Source organism: Sinocyclocheilus rhinocerous, unplaced genomic scaffold (assembly GCF_001515625.1).
Source record: "Sinocyclocheilus rhinocerous isolate Xijiao unplaced genomic scaffold, SAMN03320098_v1.1 scaffold2515, whole genome shotgun sequence".
Taxonomy (NCBI): Eukaryota; Metazoa; Chordata; class Actinopteri; order Cypriniformes; family Cyprinidae; genus Sinocyclocheilus; species Sinocyclocheilus rhinocerous.
The window spans coordinates 319576-338288 of NW_015637115.1; the positions used below are offsets into that span (position 1 = coordinate 319576).

General features: G+C 34.2%; 1 protein-coding gene across 1 annotated transcript; it reads left to right on the forward strand.

The window, feature by feature from the left end:
- The first annotated feature begins 2979 nt into the window (after positions 1-2979).
- On the forward strand, positions 2980-14131 carry LOC107748442 (B-cadherin-like). Its single transcript, XM_016563216.1, has 17 exons — positions 2980-3015; positions 5229-5351; positions 5494-5643; positions 5753-5897; positions 6322-6494; positions 6608-6739; positions 7173-7355; positions 7557-7876; positions 7982-8124; positions 8391-8615; positions 9260-9481; positions 10617-10735; positions 11586-11702; positions 12741-12803; positions 12900-12935; positions 13029-13121; positions 13925-14131. The coding sequence occupies exons 1-17, from the start codon at positions 2980-2982 to the stop codon at positions 14129-14131; spliced, it is 2487 nt and encodes an 828-aa protein (XP_016418702.1).
- Positions 14132-18713: the final 4582 nt, after the last annotated feature.

The window sequence follows — 18713 nt, forward strand, 5'->3', positions numbered from 1 at the left end:
AAAAAAAAAAAAAAACAATTAAAACAAAAATACATAATATCAAAATACAGCAATAAATTAATTAAAAGTTAAAAACATTACTAAAAAGATGTGTCTTAAGAAGTTTATTAAAACAATCCAACGAAGCAGCATCGATGCAGGTATGAGTTCCATAACTTAGGTGCATTGTTGGTCTTTATTTTCATTAGTTTGCATGTCTTAAGACCCTCCGTTCCTGGGAAATGGAAACATGTGAGTGCTTGAGAGGGAGAAGAAGAGAGAAAGAAGATGTGTAGCTGATCTGAGCGATTTGAGCTTGATTAAGGCTGTATGATTGGAGTAAATACAGTGAATGAATTGCTAAATCATTGTATTGATACTTTGAAGTGTATGAAGAATGTGTTGAGTTTGTTAAAACAGTTAAAACCTACTGTTTTTTTTTTTGTCGGTTTTGTGTTTAAAATTATTTCTGCCTGTTTTTTTCCTCTCCGAACTGGCTCTGTTTGTGTGCCACGCACACGCACTGAGTTCACGCACTGAGATGAGGAAGCGCCCCCTCGCTTACAATGTGCATTTGAAAAAGCAACACACGCCAAACATCTGCCTTTGTAATGAGAAGCGTTTCTAAATCTGCTGTCCAACAAAAGAGAACACTATAACTTGTTTTTACTCCACTACATCAGTCGAATGTTTGAAATAACTTCCTTTTCCGATCTGATGTGGCTTCTTATCATAGAATGAGGCAGAAAATATGTTCTACACTGTAAAAAAGGCTATGTTGATTAGCAATGGATTATACTTATTAATTATTATGAAAATACCCGAGATGACTTGAAGAACACAGATAAACTATACATTGTCGCAGCTGAGTGTTTATTGTCTTAATGTTTCATCATTCAAAACGTTTCTATCTTTTTATTATGTCACGGTGATCTGCATGCCTTTGTCCATATTAGGGATTTCCTGGAGCGTCATCAGTTCTATTACTTCTGTGATGCATATATGGATTTTCCGCGCGAGGGCGCCCTCTGGCATCCAGTATGAATGAAACGGACATTACATGTGTTTATAGCAGTGTCTCCCAATCTTTTTTTTTAGCCACGGCACAGTTTTGATCAGTAAAAAATCCCACGGCACACCGATAAGCACTGAAGTATAGCAAAATTGCACAAACATGCATTGCTTCAAATGGCATATTAAAACTGGATATTATATTAAAAGTAGTACTCACATTTAATGTGAAACTTGAGCTTAAGTAAGGTAGGAACAGAAGGTCATAGGTAGCTTTATGTTGTTGGTGATGATAAAACAAATTTACATATATCATTGCTGTTGGGCGGAAACCTTTTATGTTCAAAACCACTACCACTTTCAGGAAATGTAAAAACAAAAAACAAAAAAAAGTTTTATTTATTATTATTATTCATATATTTATTTTTTTGAATAATTAAACACCACGTTGTCAGAGTTGGTATTGTGGCTTTATATATGATCAGACACTTGCATGTGCCATTATATTATTAACGTTTTATGAAAATCAAGCTCAAATGAAGTTATGAGCTTTTTGACCAGCGAATGACGGCAATATGTGTTTTGTCCGTCATTAACGGCTGCATCTGAGGCAGTAGCCAAAGTGCGTCGCATTATGTTTTCATGAACTTACAGGTCATAAAGTTTATTGTAGCTGTATGGGCGCTCAGTTTTTGTTGTTGAATACATAATTTTCCACAGCACACCTGACAACCTGTCACATTACATTTTCTTACAACATTTCAGCTGAATATTATTATAAATATTATCTAGATGTTGTCACGATTCACTGGGAGGAACGAGGAGACGCAGGAGAATACTTCAACTAGAATTTAATCCAACATCGTTAATGTGTTTGCTTTTAATAAACAAAGTGCTTGCTCAAGCAGAAACATTTTCTGATACTTTTCATTTTTGTAGGCTGGTACCAGCGTGACCTCCTTACTGCGTGAGTCCATGAAAGGGTCCCTGAAGTCAGCTCAGCTGGTTCCCATTGGTTCACTTGGACATGGAGCCCAGTACGTAATTGTGGCGAAGAATAATTGTGCCCTTCGTCTTGATCTGTGTCAACTATCACTGAGATTTTGTCTGTCTGTCTTTTGACAAGGCTTTTGATTGAATGAATTGTCTTAAGGTGAGCGGAATGCATTAGATCAATGCGTGAACAATATGTGTGTGATGGCTATTTTTAATGTTTTTAACATATTTTCATGTTTGTTATAAGTATATTTCTGTTTGTAAGAACATGTTGGAGTACATGAGAACAATTTGAGAACTTGTTGGTAATTTACATGTTGTGAACATGCAGACAACGTCCTATTTGACAGTGTTTAACGGATATATGAGTGTTATGCTATTTGATAAATGTTTTTATAAGAGGAATATATTGAAGTGCTTGTTTAAATGTTTTAATATTCTTGTTTAACAGTTTTATATTTAGCATGCTCTAATAAAACGGTTAAATGAACTAAATGAGTATTATAATTATTTCCATGTTAACAGACAGTATGTACTTCAGTGGCTCTTTGTGTGATTTCATAATAGGAGTATCTAAATTCTTGACAGACTATTATCTTTTATTTTAAAACGTAAAAATGATTGCTCCATAGCACACAGTTGTGTAAGACACGTACCAAAAACATCACATTAATGTGTTTACTAAAGTGACACAATTTGTGTGTTATATTTCTAACACATATTTTGTGTTGAATTTAACTCGATATGTGTTGTCCCTGAACACACTCAATATGTGTTGAAAATAACACATTGTGTTGTTTTTAACACATATGTTTTATCAGTGATAAAGTAAAACTGGCCCCAGTTCCTGCCCCGTCATTTGAATATGCCCTCCTCTCTCTCTCTCTCTCTCTCTCTCTCTCTCATGTGTCATATGAGCAGTGTGGATCACTGTAAGAGACAGAGGAAAGCTCAGTCTCAGTCGAGCAGGACTGCGTGATGATCTGCTTCAACATGAGGACCCTTCCAGTCAGCTTTCTCCTTCTGCTGGTGAGTTAAAGCACTGTGTGATGTGATACACTAGAGCCACTCGCACCGCCTCATGTTTCTCTGCTCATATTTTTAGACAACAGCCATTTATGTTGCAGGAACTAAGTCTGTCACACAGTATAAAGCAAGGTTAATGAACAATGGGCTACAGAAGGTTTGCTTTCCATTGAATGATTAGCTGATTTGATTGTTTGCCATGTGTCAGATAGTAAGAGCTGTAAAGGTAGGGCATGCTTGAATTAGTTCTGTTGAATTGGATTTGTGTTACTGCCTTTGGGGGTGTGGATGAAAGGGACGTTCATTCCTGTAAATCTTTCAGGTCATGACACAGGAACATTAGTATGAACTTTAAGAATTGTTTGCATTGTAAGCTCATGCCTTAAAGTACCTGTACACTCTTAAAAATAAAGGTGCTTCGCGATGCCATAGAAGAACCTTTTTGTCTAAATGGTTCCATAAAGAACCTTTAACACCTGAAGAACCTTTCTGTTTCACAAAAGGTTCTTTGTGGCAAAAGAAGGTTCTTCAGATTATAAAAAGGTAAGAAAGAGATGGTTCTTTAAAGAACCTTTGACTGAATGGTTCTTTGTGGAACCAAAAATGGTTCTTCTATGGCATCGCTTGAAGAACCTTTTGAAGCACCTTTATTTTTAAGAGTGTATAGTCCAAAATATGCTTATTAGTAAAAGTAATTATTAATTATGTGAATACAGTCAAAAGTGTACTGTCAATATTTAGTTATTATATATAGTATTCTTTACAATCTGCACAGTTGTGAGCTTCATTTTTGAAGGATTGACATGTGAATAAGGGAATTTGTGATGTGGTTTACGAACGTATATGTCCTCAAGCATTCTTAGAAACATAAACATCACAGAACGCTTGATTTACTGTACATGTTTTCGGGAAAACGCCTAGATATTCATTTGGCAGTGGTCCTAAACTTTAGAAGATTTGTCATCAGCAGTAACTAATTAGCTTCTGTCCTCATTAGCAGATACTGACAACTATTAAACTTTTATAGGATGCTTATTTTCAGCAGATGGACTGCAAACATACGGACTTCTGTGGCCTGTCAATGTGGACTATAACCTCTGTGCTATCATTCCATAATCAAAATTAAATTAGATTTAATTAATAGTTATACCAAATTAGACTGTGGACATTTTTTTTTATTAAATTAAGTCAATTAAATTTAAATTATAAATATATGCCTGCCAGACTAAATGAAGGGACTTTCACACTGACATTACGAATAAGGAATCCGTTATGCAACATCATTTATTCTCTCTTTTGGTGATAAAATCAAGTATAAACTTATATTTGATGTACATCTACGAAGTGAATGTTGTATTTAATTAACCTGACTATGATAAGTAAGGGATAATGTACAGCCAGCCGGTTGTTATCTCAGAATAACCCCCGACAGCGTGATCAGGACCCAGACGCGAAGCGAAGCTAGCATTGAATTTAGTTTTAATATATTATTAGCTAACCAAACGCAAAGCTTCCACCAAGGAAAAACTGTTCCTAGCAAGTGTACAGTGCCGACTTCAGTTACCCGGATGAGCCTGTGTTATCAGCTTCTACCGGTTGTTATCGAGGGATAACAGACCTCGGAATGTCGCGACTGACCAATCAGAATCAAGTATTCCACAGAGACGTGTAATAATAAATGAAAATTAACTCATCAAAACCTTCTCAGCAAAGTGTTTATATTTAAAATAAATCTTCAAAGTAATTTAAGGGTCTACATTTCAAATGTAAAACCATCTTCACTGTTAAAAAAAAAAAGTAATAATTTATTCACCCTCAAGTTGTTCTCTATGAGTTTCTTTCTTCTGTTGAGCACAAAAGAAGATATTTTGAAGAATGCTGGTAACCAAACGGTTGTTGGTAGCCATTTACTTCCATAGTATGAAAAAAAAACATGTAATCAATGGCTACCACCAACCAACATTCTTCAAAATCCTTTAATATTGTTTTATATTGTTTTCATTTTTTTTTCATGAAAATTAAGTATAATTTCACAACAATTATGAGTGCTGTAATGGGATTTTACTTTTTTTTTTACCGTAATTATTATTTTTTTTTCCGCAGTTCACATTAAACTCTTAAGTGCTATTCCTCATAAGGCTTCTTATGTTATGGCCAGATTCACACATTGACTTAACTTTTGTAACATAACTTGTAATGACTTCTTTTCAACCCAGTCTGTCTGGAGCGTGTGTGTATGGGCTGACAGCGGGAGGATACGACAGAAGCGTGCATGGATCATTGATTCATTTAGTATTGAGGAAGAACACCCTGGTCCATTTCCATACAAACTAGGCAAGGTGAGGGGCATCATAATAGCTTTCAGCTAGAGCTCATTCAGTTCAGTTTTATTTGAATAAAGTTTTTCACATTACATATGTCAAATCGCTGGATAATAATGATCATGTGAACATTTCAGTGTGTATGTTGTTTGCATTTCAGATTGCACTTGATAGGTCTTATTTAGTAAATTTCGTGCTACATGGTCATGGTGTGGATAAAGATCCAAAGAATATTCTCAGCATTAAAGACACAGGTGAAATTATAGTACATGGAAAGGTGGACTATGAAAAGGACCCTAAAGTTCTCCTTGTAAGTACTGCTTAATGAACAAAGGATCCTTTGCAAAACAGCATTGAAATTCATTTAAATAGACTGCAAGGAAGGCCTGTATATTGAAATTCACTGGACTCGATTGCAGTTGAAATTTGAAGCAATAAATAAATCCAATAATGAAGTGGATACAAGGCTTGGGCTTGAGATCAAAATATTGGACATAAATGACCATGCACCAACATTTCAAAAGTCAGTCTATGAAGTGACAGTGGACGAGTCACATGCTCAAGGTAATCCATTATAGTTTGCACTTCACTATTTCATTTATGAAACAAAACACACAAAACAGAACATTCTGACATTGTTTACTCACCCTCATGCCATTGCAATCCACAGTGTTGTTATTTTTTCCTCATAACACGAAAGTAAACATTTTTAATTATTGTAATTATTACACACTACACAGGTTTTTGCTATACTGCTATTACTGTTAAAGGGATTGTGTGTTTTTGAGCTTGACAGCCTCTGGTTACTATGAGCTGTTGTTGAACAGCAAGGGCTCCATAATATTTCGTAAACATATATAATGTATACTTTTCCACAAGAAAAGTAACAGCATACAGGATTGAAACAACATTAGGGTGAATAAAAAATTATGGACATTGTAATAATTGGGTGAAGTATTAACACTTATTTTTCTTAATATTTTTCTAGACCAACACGTACTGACTGTACTGGCGACTGATGACGATGATTCAGAAACAAACAATGGAACATTCAGTTTCACAATAAAGTCTGTCACACCAAAAACAGATAATGTTGAATTTTATATTCAGCAGCAAACAGGACCCGGGACAATTTATTTTAAGGGTTGTTTGGACTTTGAGGTATGAGCTTAATGTCTTTCATTGGGAATAGACAGCACATATTGCTTTTCGTGCTTCATAAATATTTCTCCATTGCTACCAAAGAGATGTTCTTCTAAATTAATCTTTTCCAGAAAGCTCAGAAATATACAGTCCTTGTTGAAGCAAAGGACAAAGGGGAAAATATACAGTTCTCAAGTACAAGTACACTGATAATCAATATTTCAGATAATAACAACAATCTTCCAGAGTTCTCTGGCAAAACAGTAAGTTTCACAGTGGACTGTAAGATTACTAGTTTGTATGCTTGTGAAATTCTTGGTTATTGCTTTGGTTACACTTTATTTCGATAGTCCACTTTAGACATTCTATTAACTATAAGTAACTTTGTAACTACATGTCAACTACATGTCAACTAATTCTCATTAATTTGCAACTACATGTCTACTAACTCTCAGAGTAGACTGTTAGGGTAGGTTTAGGGTTAGTAGAATGTTGACAAAGAAAGTGTTAGAAGATATTAAGCAGACAGTCTACTAATACTCTACTAACTGCTAGTTGACATGTAGTTGCAAAGTTACTTACTGTTAATAGAATGGCTAAAGTGGACTATCGAAATAAAGTGTTACCATTGCTTTTAATGGCAAATTAGACAGACTTTCCAGTGAAACCCAATGAAATATTTGACTAATGTTTCAGGGACCAGGGAAGGTCAAGGAGAGAGAAACTGGGGTTGAAGTTCTGCGACTGCAAGTAACAGACAAAGACGTCCATGGTTCAAAAGCTTGGAAAGCCAAATACACAATTCACGGAGATAAAAAAGAGATATTCAAAATAGAAACAGACCCTGTTACGAATGAAGGGATTTTAACGGTTGTTAAGGTAGGCAGATGTAGTTAATGTGTCCGTGTTGCTGGTTATGATGCTCTAGCATCAGTGTTTAGACAGAAATGTCTTATATAGTTGCCTCTGCAATTTCAGCTTTGATCGGAGCTATTTCAACATAAAAAAGATACAAAAATATCTCTGTATACATTCGTGTTGATTTTTCTCTACACTCTCTTTATTTTGGGCTCATTCCAGCAAATGGACTACGAGGAGCAAACATATCACAATCTGTCCATCAGTGTGCAGAATGAAATTCCTTACTTTTCCTGTAAGATTAAAAAGCAAGTACCGAATGCCATGTGGGAGCTCGACAAAATACCCCCAAACCCTGACACAAGTGTTGCACACCTCTACAACAGCATTCCAGTGACCATTTATGTTGAAGATGTCAACGACCCTCCGGTGTTTATACCCCCTGTTAAACATGTTATGGTTATGGAGAACATAGATGTAGGAACAAGTCTTACAAACTTCACTGCTAAAGACATGGATGGAAGCCATGTAAACACATTTACGTAAGAGAAGCTGATATTACTGTTTAAGTTTCACGGTGGTTTATTGGATGATCAGGATCACATATAAGCAACGGTGAATTCATCTGCTGTTTCTTCGAATCATAGATTTGTTAAAGGTGAAGATATTGATGGATGGATAACTGTTGATGCAAAGACTGGACAAGTATCCACGGCTAAAATTCTGGATAGAGAGTCGCCATTTGTTATAAACGGCACCTATATAGCAACCCTGTATGCTGTGGATGATGGTAAGACATGAAATATTCTTGTGTTATACCAAGTATCCCTGGACAGACAATTTCCTTTTATTTTCAAATGAATTTCATTTGAGATGCATGCACATTTTATGCTGCTAGTGCCATGCTTTATGGAATGACCTGTGATTCTTTAGAGCTTATATCTTGTTTAACTGATATCTAGTTTAATTGCATCAAACAAAACTCTCAATAGCTTTCACAACCTGGTCAGGTTTTATACTCTGAATTTCTGTTTCGTCCTTGTCTCTGATCGGCAGGTGTTCCTCCGCTGACAGGTACTGGAACTCTAGTCATTCACCTGAATGATCAAAATGATAACGTACCAATACTGGAGGTGAACAAAGTCAGCATTTGTGTAGATAAAGAGCCCACAATGGTCAACATCACAGCCGTAGACCTGGACTTTCCTCCATACGGATCACCTTTCTACTATGAGCTTTTAGGAGATGTTAAGGACAAATGGAGGGTTGAACCAGCTCATGGTAATGCCACCGTCTACTTCACTCAATCCAGACCACCCTACAATCTCTCTCACTCATCATATTTCACTTGGAAAACACATCACGGAAGTAAAATGGGATATGAGCACTGTTTTGAGTTGACTTCATGTCCAGAGCATTCATCCATGACCTCCTTATAATCGTGTTTCTGTATTTACATTAAGAGCCAAAAGTTTAGAATAATTAAGATTTTGTAAATGTTTTTAAAAGAAAAAAATTAAGCAGCACAACTATTTTCAACATAGTAAGAAATGTATCTTGAGCGGCAAATCAGAATATTAGAATGACTTCTGAAGGATCATGTGACACTGAAGACTGGAGTAATGATGCTGAATTTTCACACAGACACACACACACACACACACACAACAAAATGAAAATTGAAGTTTTGATCACAGGAATAAATTACATTTTACAATATTTTAAAATAAAAAATTTGAATTTTAAATTTTTAAATGTAATAATATTTCACAATATTACTATATTATTGATCCAAATAAATGCAGCCTTGGTGAGCGTAAGAGTCTTATTTAAAAAACATTTAAAACTCTTAATTATTCCAAGCTTTTAGTATATTTTACAGTAATACTAACTCTCATGTTATCATCTTTCTTTTTCTCCTAAAGGCACAACGGTGAGTCTTGTAAAAGAAAACAATGTGTTTTCAGGTTATCACCTCCTCCAGATCAAAATATCAGACCAGCAGGGATTTTACTCCATGCAGAACCTGTCGGTCACGGTGTGCGACTGCTCTATCACTCCCAACTGCCATGTCAGGATGGTCTCGCAGGCTCGGATGGGGCCTGTTGCTGCCTGGATAGTTGCTCTTGCAGTTCTGATTCTCACAGGTGAGTGATTTCCAATGTTCGGATGACATTAAGAGATAAGAATTTTGCAAACTGTTTCACAATACCAAAAACCCATCCTACAAGTCATTCCAACCATTAAAGGTATGGTTAAACAATAAAAGACTTGCAATGGAAACCTTTAGGAACCTGTTTTTTGAATGACACATGCTTTCAGTACAGTTTTGAAATTCTATTTAATTTATCCTCTGTAAATACTGTAGTTTTGTTTTGCTGAAAAGCACTTAGAATGTTTGTTTTTCTGCATTTGGGGAAAAATGTATTCAGTTGATTTAAAGATAAATGAACGTTTTGCTGACAATTTACTCACCCTCAGGCCATCCAAGATGTAGATGTAGAGTTTGTTTGTTCTGAACAGATTTGGAGAAATTTAGCATTATATCACTTACTCGCCAATGGATCCTCAGCAGTGAATGGGTGCCGTCGGAATGTAAAGTGAAAAACTGCGTGTTTGTAAGAAACAAATCCATCATAAAGATGTTTTTGACTTCAAACCATCGCTTTGGCTTAAAAGATGAGTCCTCAATCCATAATATTGCTTCCGCTAGTTAAAAAAAAAAGTCTTGTCTGAATCAGGAGAGAAATATGCACAGATCAAGCACTGTTGAAAACAGTCCAAAACAAACATGTGGGTGCATTTTGATGTGAGAAGACAAAAGGGGATGGACTTTTCACTGGAGGAAGTGTTATTATCGATTATGGACTTATATTTTAGCTGAAAGCAACACTTTAAAGTTAAAACATCTTAATGTTGGATTTGTTTTTTACAAACATTCAGTTTTTCACTTCACAAGACATTCATTTTTGGACTGGAGTGCTGTGGATTACTTGTGGATTATTGTGATGTTTTTATCAGCTGTTTGGACTCTCATTCTGACGGCACCCATTCACTGCAGAGGATCCACTGCTGAGACACTGATGCAATGCTACATTTCTCCAAATCTGATGAAGAAACAAACTCATCTACTCAGATGGCCTGAGTAAATTTTCAGCAAATTTTCATTTTTGTGTAAACTGTTCGGATAAACACTTCAAAATATGGTCAATGGAGCTGACAACTTTGTGAAAATGTGAAAGTATCCAAGTTTAAAAGAAATGCTCTCTTTTTATATTTCAGCAATGTGCTTAATGAGTCTACTAATCTCCTGCAAGATGGAGAAAAAAATGATTGCAATGAATGAGGGCCTCGGTCATCTCATGCCAACAAATACGGAAAATCCAGGAACAGACTGCATGGTAATTTCATCATACAACCCACATTAACTGTTTTTCAGTAATGTTTGTATTTGTGCATTGTATTCAGTTTTAGGTAACACTACAACGAGGTTTTATGTCAACATTAGCTCAAGTAATTAACATTAGTTTATGTAATAACATAAAAGAACAATGCACACAGCATTTGTTAATTTAATGTTAATGTTAAAAATGACATATCAAGTACATCTCCTGGCCCCACTTTATATTAAGTGGCCTTAACTACTATGTACTTGGGGTCATTTAGGCGTAATGGTTTTTATCCTGTATAGACTGTATTTTCTATTTCCTTACCCTACTCCTAAACCAACCCCTCACATAAAACTACAGGCATTTTTAGATTCAAAACACTTCATTCTGTATGATTCATGCTGTAAGCTTGTTTCCTCGAGTCGTGGGGACCAAAAATGTCCCCACAAGGTCAAAATTTACTAGTATTACTATCCTTGTGGAGACATTTGGTCCACATCACTTAGGAAATACCAGGTACACACACACACACACACACACACACACTCCCACACACACACACACTGTGTGTGTTTGTGTGTCAAATTATAAAAGGACATGTACTTCATATATTTTTTGGCAAGCTTCTTGTTATTAGTGCTGTAACTAATTATTGTAATATAACAAATACTGTAAAATAGCATGCGTAACATTACATTACGTTTGTAGATTAAAAAATGCTGTAAACATTTTTGTAAGTAAATGGTACCTTCATTAACTAGTAAAGTGTAAAGTATTGATAAGTTCAACTCATATTTATATCAAACATTAAACATTTGTTGCCTGAATAACTTTTAATCTAAATCATGATGTCTTCCTAAAGGTGCCTTCCTTTCACAAAACTGGTTCTTCCAGCGTAAACGTCATAAATGCGACTACAAATATAAACTCAAGCCAGAAGGTCACATCACAAACTGTGAGTAACATTAAAACTCTTCATGTTCGTTGACAGTTGGGGTAAATTAGAGCATTCTGGGAAAATAATATTTTGCTGTCAAACCAAGTTCAAACATTTATTATTAATATCATCTATAATGTTTCTGGGAATGGCCTGTATATGGTGTGTATAATAAATTATTCATGAATAATTAAAACATGGACTAAATTTAATGTTTTATTTGAAAGTGATAAAAGCAGTTAGATTTTATTTTTACTTAACTTCCCACATGAAAAAATACTACAGTAAATTATAGTAAATACTATAGTGTTTTTGAACCATACTATAGTAAAGTACTTGAATTAATTTGTTGTGGTAATTCTATAGTTACTGTGGTAATATAACAACTATAGAAACATAAACAAAATACTTTACCCAATACTGTACTAAGTTTTCTACAATTATAGTATACTACAATACACTACGGTTTACTGTAGTAAAAACTAAAGTATACTACCGTATTTATTACAGTTTATCAGTTCACTATAGTTAATACTACAGTATGCTGTAGCATTCATTAACAAAGTGTTGTAAATACTATAATATATACAGGATAATACACTTTACTATAGTATGGTTCAAAAACATTATAGTATTTACTATAAATTACTATAGTATTTTTTCATGTGGGTTAAACTGAAATTCTGCATCCTGTTTGCTACCATATACAGGAGAACGTTTCGGTAACTCTTTATTTCGATAGTCCACTTTAGACATTCTATTAACAGTAAGTAACTTTGCAACTACATGTCAACTAGCAGTTAGTAGAGTATTAGTAGACTGTCTGCTTAATATCTTCTAACACTTTCTTTGTCAACATTCTACTAACCCTAAACCTACCCTAACAGTCTACTCTGACAGTTAGTAGACATGTAGTTGCAAATTAATGAGAATTAGTTGACATGTAGTTGACATGTAGTTACAAAGTTACTTATAGTTAATAGAATGTCTAAAGTGGACCATCGAAATAAAGTGTAACCAACTTTTCTTAAAATGATCATTATGCTTCATAATATCCAGGTGATGCATAATGGACTGCAGGCAGTTTCACAGGCTCCACTGTCAGTCAACAGCGACCAGCCGTTCAACCGCTCGATACACAGGGTGAGTATTAACAGCCACAGCAAGTTTTCAAAGTGATGGTCATTTTCTTTTCTTTTTTTTTTGTGATGGACTCTTTCTGAAATGTATGTTTTACAGAATTCCACAAGACGTACATACAGAGGAAATTTTGAGGTAAGAATAAAGTGACGGTAATAATTCACATGATATGCTAACTCCAGCACAACTCAATTTTCTCACATCACCATCTATGCTTTATTCAACCAGCGATCGAGTATCAGATCAAGTGTTAGAAGCATGCCTTCCTACAAACCCAATGCATCTTACTTGGGTGAAAACCTCACCGTTCTCATCAAGCAGGTGATTTAATGCTGTGCATTACTATTCTACTGTTTCCTCATTCCTTATTAATATTTTTTTCTTCATTTCACAACTATAATTTGTGAATTTTGTGATAAAAAAGTAATTCCAGCTAAAAAAAAAAAAGTTTAAATAACGTTGTGTTAATGTTCCCATCAAGTTATAAAAACATTCATTTTGAATATCCAATTTTTAAACACGTTAAAAACTTTATTTATTTCGTTAGTTAGTTAGTTAGTTAGTTGAACATTAAGGGAACATTCCATTTTATAATTTTCCAAACATTATGGGAAAGTTACTTCGGTATGTTCTCTAAGCATTTTGAAAAAAGTAGTAACATTTAAAAAAAAACTGATGTTTTGGTCTTTATTTCGATAGCCCACAGTCATTCTACTAACTATAAGTAACTTTGCAACTACATAACTAACTCTCATTAGAATATTAATAGACTGTTAGATAAGGGTTAGGATTAGTAGATTAAGTTGACATGTACTTGCAAAGTTACTTATAGTCAGTAAAATGTCTGTTGGTGGAGCATCAAAATAAAGTGATATTCAGCAGACAGACTAATACTCGAATGACTGCTAGTTGAGTTGTAAAGTTACTTATAGGTAGGTGAACATCAAAAGTGGATTTTCAAAATAAAATGTTAACACTGTTTCAGATATAAAACCTTCCCTTTTAATCTTTCGCTCAACGGGTTTTTTGATCATGAGAAATAAATTTTGTCAAGTGTGTCTAAATGTTTGACAGGACGGTGAATAATTTTCATGGTGCTTTTGTTTTTTCTTTCTTCTCTTCAGAAACTACTTGCTCTCCATACCCGTGATGAGGAACATTGTATTTACAAACCGCACTGTTATGCGGATGAAGGACAACCTATGGACAATGATGAACTGGATGCAATATCCATTCAAGAGGATGACTTTCAACCAGAGATGCTCAGAAATCTGGACAGCAGGTTCAGTCAACTAGCAACAATTTCCAGACCTGACCTGATGAGAAGGTGACAATTATCTCAGGACGTGTAGCCAGTTTATATCTAAATATATATAGGACAAAATGCAACGAAGTTCTACAGTTCTACAGAATGAATGATGATAAATATGCATTTGCATTTCCTGAATGTAAAAAGTCACCAGTGTTTTCAAAGCAACAAAGGAATAGTGTCAATGTTTTAGGTGAGCTCAGGTTTCTTGGCTTTTGTTCTATGTATTTTCATTCTGTATTTTTTGTTTTCTGTTCATTTGAAGACATTCAATGCAAAAAATATGGTGGTGTAATAATTTGATAAAACCTCTTTCAACAGGAGTACTTGGGTGGATGGTGATAATAGAGCTTTTAGGAGCTGATAAGCGAGAATGTCTATTTTGAATGTGTCATGCGAAATCATGTGGCATATCCTGGTCTGTTGTTCCCCTGGGCGTGACATTTCATCACCTTGGAATCACAAGGTTCTGTCTGACATTTTATTCAAAAGTGAGTTATTCACACATACTTATTCTGTGACAACATGTGTTTGTAAGAAACGACCAATCAGGATCAACTTTCTTTGTCATGTCACTGGACTGCTCCGTGACAGCAGCAAATATTAAATGTGAAATATTTTAACTGTAAAATATTTTTATTTATATATAGTCAGTGAAACATTTTTCAGTGTTTATTATCCCTTAAACGCATTCCTTGGGACTTCAGCGGCCTGGGACGTCACTGACTATCCTCCTCCCCATTCATTTCTTAAAGTCAGACATCAACCTTCTTAATATTCCTCAATCTATTCATTATAAACAATATAACAATATATATATATTTATTTATTTATTATTATTTGTGTGTGTGTGTGTGTAGGGTGGCTCGCTAGGGTCGCTATATTTTTCCTGCACAACAATAATTAAATGTCTGATGACTCAATAACTGCAATTCACCTTTATTCCTCAAAGTGGTACTGTTTGATAGACAATTATGACTTGATTTTTTTCACTCATAATTACCGCAGGCATAAAACAAATAATATCATCTACAAAAATTTAACTGGCTTGAATGGCTTTACTGCACAGCAATTACTGTACGCAATGAAATATAAGTGTCACTGTTATTTGATGGTGGATGTGGTGAATAGCAATCAAAATATTGATATTTAAATAATTGTAATTGATTGAGAAAATGTCTGAGATGGTGAATATGAGCCAGATGCTGAATGTGCTGGGGAAGCTAGTGCACGCTGACGATGACAGTGACTGTAAAATCATCTGCTCAAACTGAACCCTTCCAAAAAACCAAAATATGCTTTATTTTATTCTTTTGTAACTGTTATTAAAATATCAGGAGAGTTTTAGCGAGATCCGTGTTAGATTAGCAAAACATTCATGCATAGAAGGGTTAAACTTTGTGAAATAACTTTGCTGAAGCATTGTCTGTTTTCTTGCAGTTTAATGTCTTAAAATGTCTTACATTTTACAATATTAATCCTTAAAGGTCAAATAGTCAAAAATATAATTGATCGGGTCTTAATAACAATAAACGTTAGCATGTTATCTCGGCCATACTGATCTCTAGAAAGACATTTACATTTCTCAGACATGTCGGCACATTGTTACAACCCTAATTTTATGTTTTAAAACAATTTATAAGTAAACTGTTTGTATTTCTTGAAGTTGTTTCTTCAATGAAGGTTTTGCAAGATTGAAAAAGAGGAAAAATATTTTTTTAGAATTAGAAGGTTCTATCTGCAGTTGACCTGTTCCAAAAATCCCCATTTACAAATTTGAGAGGATTTTGGTATTGTTCATTCAGAGTACGTTTAGGGTCTATGTCATTTTCATGTATGAAAGAGGCTTGTTCCCCATATCACTTTTTCTATATGGAATGCAAAAACTTTGAAGCTCACTTTCTCATAACCGCTCAGAATGAAGATGATAGAACCTTATAATTCCAAGGTGGTGAAATGTTGTCAGCGAGGAAACTGCTCTGTTGTTTCAGGTGCTTTTAATCCTTTGCTGTAAAATGTGAAACTGTGACTGTTTTTTTAGTACTATTTGTACACTGGCGCGTGGGAATCGATGATTGTTTAATAAAACTCTGAATTTAATCTAATGAAGCATAACATTGTTTTTCTGTGTGTTAGGTTTTATTTTGACAGGTCTCTCGACCTGTTCAACCAGTTTTTTTTTTTTTTATTCAACATGCAGCTCTTGTTAAATTAACCTAAATAAAGTATAGTGTTTCAGGATCCTTTTCTTCCATGGTATTTTTTTTTAACTAATTACATTAAAATGTTGGTTTTAACAAACTGTGGTTATGTTACTAAATACATTAATAGTTGTATTTACATATATACATGTAGTGTGCATTAGCATTAGCAGCACTAGCATTTCATCGTTTTTTAAGATTTTGAAGTTTTTTAAATGATCCGAGAAATCACAACTTTCATTAAACCAAACCATGCATTTTACAGAATGATTTGCTATGTATTTACTATTGCAGTATGTAATTATTTGTAATTACACAGATAAAATGTAAAATGTTTGTAAAGGAGTATTTCAACTTTATACAGTGTCTTTTTATTAGATGTATTTTGGGGGTAAATTGTGATTTTAAAAATTGTAAAAATAAGAGTAACAAGTTTTCTTAAGAATCTCTCGTATCTTTTTACTCTATTTACATATTCAGTAAATCATTTTTACTCTGTTTACCTGTAGTTTTGATGAGGATGCTAACAAAATGATTCACCGCTTGGAAAAGCAAAGATACTCAGCTTTGAGAAAACCTTTCTGGATTTTTTTAAAAAATTTTTTAGATGTTTATTTACCAGCTATATCTATTGTTCCTCTTTCCATAAAATGATGTGCACTGTAATGTCATCTACTTTTAAAAAACATAAAGGACTTTATTGTGCCAAACCTGTCCTCTTTAGGATATGATACACTCAAACCATATATGGTTCAATAGAAATTCAGGGGGGAATGTTCTTATCAGAGGACAAACATGAATGGATGGGAAAGAGGAGGCACACATATTTTCAGGATGAAACCTGAGGTCCCGTCTGTGATGTGGGTTCATCTGGCTTGGCTTCATTTCTGTAGTGATCCAGTAACTGATCAGTCCTTGATTACTTCCTCCAGATGTATGCTATAAATCTGACAGTGCAGTGGAACGACATCATGATATATTACCTTTACATACAGATCTAAAAGCCCAATACAATAACACTGTTGTGTTTCTCTGGTGCCACCCACAGACTGCACATACTGTAATATCTTAAAACATGACTACCCGCTAAAAGAATTCAGTAGGCTACTCTTATTCTGCACAAGTAATAAAAGAACGCAACCTGACAATGTAGTTTGGCTTTAATTTCAGATGTTAAAACTAAATTAAACAAGGAAAAATTCAATTTTTATCTTGTCATAATTTGCATTAGCATGATAATATATCAAAGCTTTGCTTCACATCAAATATTTTTTATCATTACGTCATATCTTTCAAAATTGTATTTATTTATTTATAATTTATTATTATACAGTCATGTGAAAAAGAAAGGTCACCCTATTGAATTCCATGATTTTCCGTATCAGGACATAATAAAAAATCATCTGGTCCTTGGCAGGGCTTAAAATTTGGAAATAAAACCTCAGATGAACAACAACACATGACATATCACACTCTGTCATTATTTATTTAACAAAAACTAGGCCAAAATGGAAAATCCATGTGTGACAAACTAAGGACATCCTTACTGTTAATACAGGGGTTAAAGCAAAAAAAATAATATTTTGACTGAACGTTTTTCCTCAGCCAAACCCCATTCCACAGCCATACCTGTCACACACCCAGTTTAAGAGCAGTTGTTTCTTGTAATTAGGAGCGCTTGTCCTTCTAATTAAAAAAATTTAGGAGCACCTCCTGATCAATAATAAAAAATTCTGATCAAAAGTTACCCTTCCTAATATGAGGTGACATTTGACTCAAAGTGATTTACAGGGCCATTTTCTTTTTGCCTTTGTAATGGCACTTTTCTAATTTTATTAAAAGTTGTTTCCTAGGATTTTTTCCAGCTGTGGTGGCAGGACTATTTCCCATGGACCACGCCCCCTCCCCAGTTATTTTAACTAAAAAAGACAAGTAAATAGTAAATAATAAAATAAGAACAAATAAAGAACAAATTTAGGAGCACCTTCTGATCAATAATCAAAAATTTTGATCAAAAATTATCCTTCCTACTATGAGGTGACATTTGACTCAAGTGACTTACAGGGGTATTTTCATAATTTTCATCTGTCAAATTCAAAAATTTATGTTTATAAGCTTTTTAAAATTTCTATTTAAAACAATATAATAAGAAGTAGAATAAGACAAATAAGTTACCAATCATATGAAATTAGTATTAATAAAAAATGTATTTGTACTACAGAGGTGGCACAGAAGAACACAAAAGTGGCTTGTAGGTACATTTTCAGACGTTTAATGAGGCTCAGAGGTGGCATGAGTGCAATTAAATTCATAAATTCATGTGGAGATTAATGTTTTAAATATAAAATTTTGAATACAGAAATATTAAATGATTTAAATAACTGAAATTATATCGCATATGTG

Coding starts and splice junctions, on each gene's coding strand:
- LOC107748442 (XM_016563216.1), top strand. CDS start 2,980: ATGAGGACCCTTCCAGTCAGCTTTCTCCTTCTGCTG. Junction 5,898..6,321: donor GGACGAGTCACATGCTCAAG/GTAATCCATTAT, acceptor ATATTTTTCTAG/ACCAACACGTACTGACTGTA. Junction 7,877..7,981: donor AGCCATGTAAACACATTTAC/GTAAGAGAAGCT, acceptor TTCGAATCATAG/ATTTGTTAAAGGTGAAGATA.